Source organism: Bombina bombina, chromosome 5, assembly GCF_027579735.1.
Source record: "Bombina bombina isolate aBomBom1 chromosome 5, aBomBom1.pri, whole genome shotgun sequence".
NCBI lineage: Eukaryota > Metazoa > Chordata > Amphibia > Anura > Bombinatoridae > Bombina > Bombina bombina.
The window spans coordinates 85,994,191-86,000,190 of NC_069503.1; the positions used below are offsets into that span (position 1 = coordinate 85,994,191).

General features: G+C 40.1%; 1 protein-coding gene across 1 annotated transcript in view; it reads left to right on the forward strand.

Moving 5' to 3' along the window:
* LOC128661340 (gastrula zinc finger protein XlCGF49.1-like) overlaps positions 1-5,000 on the forward strand; it is a gene marked incomplete at its 5' end in the record, with an annotated part of 63,357 nt that extends 58,357 nt beyond the window's left edge. Inside the window, one exon of the mRNA XM_053715603.1 lies at positions 4,812-5,000. Within this exon, the coding sequence (XP_053571578.1) occupies positions 4,812-5,000 (189 nt within the window). The remainder of the gene's footprint in view (positions 1-4,811) is intronic.
* Between the last annotated feature and the right edge of the window lie 1,000 nt (positions 5,001-6,000).

Genomic DNA, 6,000 nt, shown 5'->3' on the forward strand with positions numbered 1-6,000 from the left:
TGACATTCCACAGACCAGAGTGGGTCATTGTCACGACCGACGCCAGTCTGATGGGCTGGGGCGCGGTCTGGGGATCCCTGAAAGCTCAGGGTCTTTGGTCTCGGGAAGAATCTCTTCTACCGATAAATATTCTGGAACTGAGAGCGATATTCAATGCTCTCAAGGCTTGGCCTCAGCTAGCGAGGACCAAGTTCATACGGTTTCAATCAGACAACATGACGACTGTTGCGTACATCAACCATCAGGGGGGAACAAGGAGTTCCCTAGCGATGGAAGAAGTGACCAAGATCATTCTATGGGCGGAGTCTCACTCCTGCCACCTGTCTGCTATCCACATCCCGGGAGTGGAAAATTGGGAAGCGGATTTTCTGAGTCGTCAGACATTGCATCCGGGGGAGTGGGAACTCCATCCGGAAATCTTTGCCCAAGTCACTCAACTTTGGGGCATTCCAGACATGGATCTGATGGCCTCTCGTCAGAACTTCAAAGTTCCTTGCTACGGGTCCAGATCCAGGGATCCCAAGGCGGCTCTAGTGGATGCACTAGTAGCACCTTGGACCTTCAAACTAGCTTATGTGTTCCCGCCGTTTCCTCTCATCCCCAGGCTGGTAGCCAGGATCAATCAGGAGAGGGCGTCGGTGATCTTGATAGCTCCTGCGTGGCCACGCAGGACTTGGTATGCAGATCTGGTGAATATGTCATCGGCTCCACCTTGGAAGCTACCTTTGAGACGAGACCTTCTTGTTCAGGGTCCGTTCGAACATCCGAATCTGGTTTCACTCCAGCTGACTGCTTGGAGATTGAACGCTTGATTTTATCGAAGCGAGGTTTCTCAGATTCTGTTATCGATACTCTTGTTCAGGCCAGAAAGCCTGTAACTAGAAAGATTTACCACAAAATTTGGAAAAAATATATCTGTTGGTGTGAATCTAAAGGATTCCCTTGGGACAAGGTTAAGATTCCTAGGATTCTATCCTTCCTTCAAGAAGGATTGGAAAAAGGATTATCGGCAAGTTCCCTGAAGGGACAGATTTCTGCCTTGTCGGTGTTACTTCACAGAAAACTGGCAGCTGTGCCAGATGTTCAAGCCTTTGTTCAGGCTCTGGTTAGAATCAAGCCTGTTTACAAACCTTTGACTCCTCCTTGGAGTCTCAATTTAGTTCTTTCAGTTCTTCAGGGGGTTCCGTTTGAACCCTTACATTCCGTTGATATTAAGTTATTATCTTGGAAAGTTTTGTTTTTAGTTGCAATTTCTTCTGCTAGAAGAGTTTCAGAATTATCTGCTCTGCTGTGTTCTCCTCCTTATCTGGTGTTCCATGCAGATAAGGTGGTTTTACGTACTAAACCTGGTTTTCTTCCAAAAGTTGTTTCTAACAAAAACATTAACCAGGAGATTATCGTACCTTCTCTGTGTCCGAAACCAGTTTCAAAGAAGGAACGCTTGTTGCACAATTTGGATGTTGTTCGCGCTCTAAAATTCTATTTAGATGCTACAAAGGATTTTAGACAAACATCTTCCCTGTTTGTTGTTTATTCAGGTAAAAGGAGAGGTCAAAAAGCAACTTCTACCTCTCTCTCTTTTTGGATTAAAAGCATCATCAGATTGCATACGAGACTGCCGGACGGCAGGCCTCCCGAAAGAATCACGGCTCATTCCACTAGGGGCTGTGGCTTCCACATGGGCCTTCAAGAACGAGCTTCTGTTGATCAGATATGTAGGGCAGCGACATTGGTCTTCACTGCACACTTTTAACCAAATTTTACAAGTTTGATACTTTTGCTTCTTCTGAGGCTATTTTTGGGAGAAAGGTTTTGCAAAGCCGTGGTGCCTTCCATTTAGGTGACCTGATTTGCTCCCTCCCTTCATCGTTGTCCCTAAAGCATTGGTATTGGTTCCCACAAAGTAAGGATGACGACGTGGACCGGACACACCTATGTTGGAGAAAACAGATTTATTGTATACTGATAAATTTCTTTCTCCAACGGTGTGTCCGGTCCACGGCCCGCCCTGGTTTTTTAATCAGGTCTGATAATTTATTTTCTTTAACTACAGTCACCTACGGTACAATATGGTTTCTCCTATGCTATTATTCCTCCTTAACGTCGGTCGAATGACTGGGGTAGGCGGAGCCTAGGAGGGATCATGTGACCAGCTTTGCTGGGCTCTTTGCCATTTCCTGTTGGGGAAGAGAATATCCCACAAGTAAGGATGACGCCGTGGACCGGACACACCGTTGGAGAAAGAAATTTATCAGGTAAACATAAATTCTGTTTTTTTGCTGTGGCACACTTTTTTACATTAAAAAATCCTGTGGCACACCACCATCCCAATATTTTTTAAAAATCACACATTGTAGCCTAATACAGCATATATATATACACATACACACAAACACACACATACTGAATGTATTGTGCTGTTATGCCATGCCTCCTACAAACTACCCCTGCACTGGGAGTAAAAAACAAGCAAAGTTTAAAAAATATGTCACACTGTTGTCAGTCTGCCGTGGCACACCTGAGGATCTCTCACGGCACACTAGTGTGCCACGGCACACTGGTTGAAAAACACTGAATTAGATAACAAAAACTTTGGATACACTATGTATACTTCATTTAAATTCATTTAACTCTTTTCTCTCCTATACATATTAAAATGTGCTTAATGAAGATACAGGACAAATGATGCTATAAGGCTTAAAGGGAAATTAAACCCAATTTTTTTTCTTTCATGATTCAGATAGAGAATACCATTTTAAACAACTTTCTAATTTACTTCTGTTTTCTAATTTGCTTCATTCTCTTGATATTCCTTCCGAAAAGCATATCTAGATAGGCTCAGTATCTTCTGATTGGTGGTTGCATAAATTTGCCTCATGTGATTGGCTCACCCCACGTGCAATTGCTATTTATTTAACAAAAGGATATCTAAAGAGTGAAGCAAATTAGACCAATAGAAGTAAATTGCAATGTTGTTTTAAAATGATATTCTCTGTCTGAATCATGAAGAAACATTTAGGGGTTTAATGTCCCTTTAAGGAAGCAATACTATTAAGCAACTAATGCTATAGGTAAACCTTAAAGGGACAGTCAACACCAGAATTTTTGTTGTTTTAAAAGCTAGATAATCCCTTCATTACCAATTCCCCAGTTTTTGCATAACCAACACAGTTATAATTAGACACGTTTTACCTCTGTATTACATTGTATCTAAGCCTCAGCAGACTGGCCCCCTCATTTCAGTGCTTTTGACAGACTTGCATTTTAGCCAATCAGAGCTGTCCTCCATGGTAAATGCCACGTGCAAGAGCTCAATGTTATCTATATGAAAACAGTGAACTAATGCCCTCTAGTGTAGTAATGCATTTAGATTAGAGGTGGCCTTCATTAGCATAGAACCTTCTAGTTTAGCTTTCAACTAAAGAATACCAAGAGAACAAAGCCAAATTGGTGATAAAAAGTAAATTGGAAAGTTGTTTTAAAAATACATGTCCTATTTGAAATATGAAAGTTTTTTTTGGACTTGACTCATCCCCTTTAAACCTTTGCTTACATAAATATGTATAAATATATATAGGTATATGTGTTTTGTTTGACCTTTATATGTGTAATCTATATGTAAGACACAGCACTCCTATATTCCTGTTTAGTGCAAAGCTACTATTTTAATTTACTAATGTTATTATAATTATTCATAACCTGTATTTTCTGGAGCTTTTTTATGTAAAAAGATTAAATGAGCTCCCCTGAAAGAGTGACATACTGTACTTAGTATCAAAAAGGCAGACAAAAAGCTGACAATTAGCAAATAAAAAGTAGAAGCCACAACATTTGGCCTAATGTAGTGCTGTATATATTCTACCAATATTCTTTATATTCCCGGATTACTAACTTCTTAATAGACTGGGTTATATAATACTAGTGTTCCCAGCTAGCTTCTAACAAATGTGTGTATAATTAGTCCTCCTCTATACCTGTGTATTGCCACAAATACCTTTGTCTGTACAATACTCATGAACTACAATTTACAAGAGTATATCAAAGGAAGACTTCATTTCAAGGGGGCATATCAAATTTCTTATCACATACTTGTGAGCATATTACAAGTGTTTAAACTGTTATCATTCCTCAGTTAGATGACATCCCAAAAATTGATAATATCATAAATAGAGAGGCGGAGGGATGGGCACGATGAGGATGGACCAACCAGAGGAGTGAGGAGGTAAATATAGTTAACCCTGTCTAAGAAAGAAATGCTGATGAGTATATCTTTGCCAAGTAAGGGGGTATCCTTTTGCCCCCACCTGAATATCTTGATACATTTGTAACACTGGTTGAATCTCAACCCATCTTCTTCAGGTTACCTCAGCCCTTAAAGGGACACTATACACTCATTTTTTCTTTGCATATATGTTTTGTAGATTATCTATTTATATAGCCCATAATCTTTTTTTTTCTCTTTATTAATATATAGTTTTTCTTATTTTAAATAACAATGCTGTGATTTTCTTGACTCCTAACCAAGCCCCAAAGTTTGATGTGAATACCGTCAGCTACCTTTCTCCAGCTTGCTCCTGGTTGTGTAAAGGGTCTTTTCATATGCAAAAGAAGGGGGAGTGGAGAGTGTCTTATTTCCCACTTGCAATTGGTTTTCCAGCTAACTTTTCAACATAGCTAAACTGAGAGTTTCTAAGTAAGTCTTTAAACCGTTTTATCATGGATTTTTATATCAGTATCTGGGCATCTTGTTCTTTATAGTAGTGTCTATTACATGCATTTCTATGAAAATGAGTGTATATTGTCCCTTTAAGGCCTTTTTCAACAACCCAAATAGGGCATTTACATATACCTCTGAAGATAACACCAACACTTTATTTGATATGGAAAATTTGGGGTTACGCAAGAAGAGTCAGTTTAATCCCCCTACTGACAATCCAGCAGTAGAGACTTTCATTACACTGGTGGAGAGTGCGTTTAAAAACCTTTCTTATAAGGATTAAAAGAGTGGCAATATGAATCTTTCTTACAGGGAACAACAAGCCCTTAAACGTCTCCAGGAGAAAAAAAATATCACTATTAAGCTGGCCGATAAGGGCGGGGCCCTGTCCATTAAGGACATCTAGTAAATACAGGGCTGAGGTCTATCGAAAACTTAATGATGGAGCCACTTATGAGAAATTTACAAAGGGATCCCCCTAGAAGAATATGAGAGTGTGAAAAACATAATTGATACACTGATTACAGATGGACATCATTGGCCATCAAGTTAGCTGAATTCTTACTACCCTCACACTCTGTGATTCTGGTGTTTTTAAGTAATGCCCAAATTCAAAGATCCTGGTGGAAACTTCTAGAAATGGCCATTGTGGCTGGAATTGGGTCCTTGTTGAGTCCCACTTGCCCAATTTTTTGGACAAGATTCTGTCTCCATTAGTGACAAAGGGAGAGTCCTACTACATCAAGGATACCATGGACTTTATTGATAAGATCCAACAATATGATAATTTGAGGGTGTACTGTTGTCCCACCTGGGATGTGACGTCCCTGTATACTGTTCATCCCCCACATTGTGGGAGCTGACAGTGTACGGGGTGTTCTTGCCCAGAGTGGGGGATATATAAAGATGTTCAATGTAATTTTCTGATTGAATTGCTAGAGCATGTGCTTATCAATAATTTCTTTATGTTTGAGAAAGATTTCTTTCTGCAGAAGAACGGCACGGCGATTGGGGTCCCAATGTGGCCACATCCTATGTCCTGTTTAGTGAAGGATGTGATTGAGGATAAATTTGTGTATCCTCATCATCTATACAAGGAATTCTGTCTGGGGTGGTTCCGCTACATAGATGAGACTTGTTCATCTTGTGGTGGGGCACCCCAGAAGCATTAATTCAGCTCAGGGGAGGGATGTCCCCTTCCTTAGATTTAGCTGTAAAATTGATACTGAACAGATTGAGTTCCTTGACACGTTAGTGTACAAGAATGATAAGAACTTAGACTG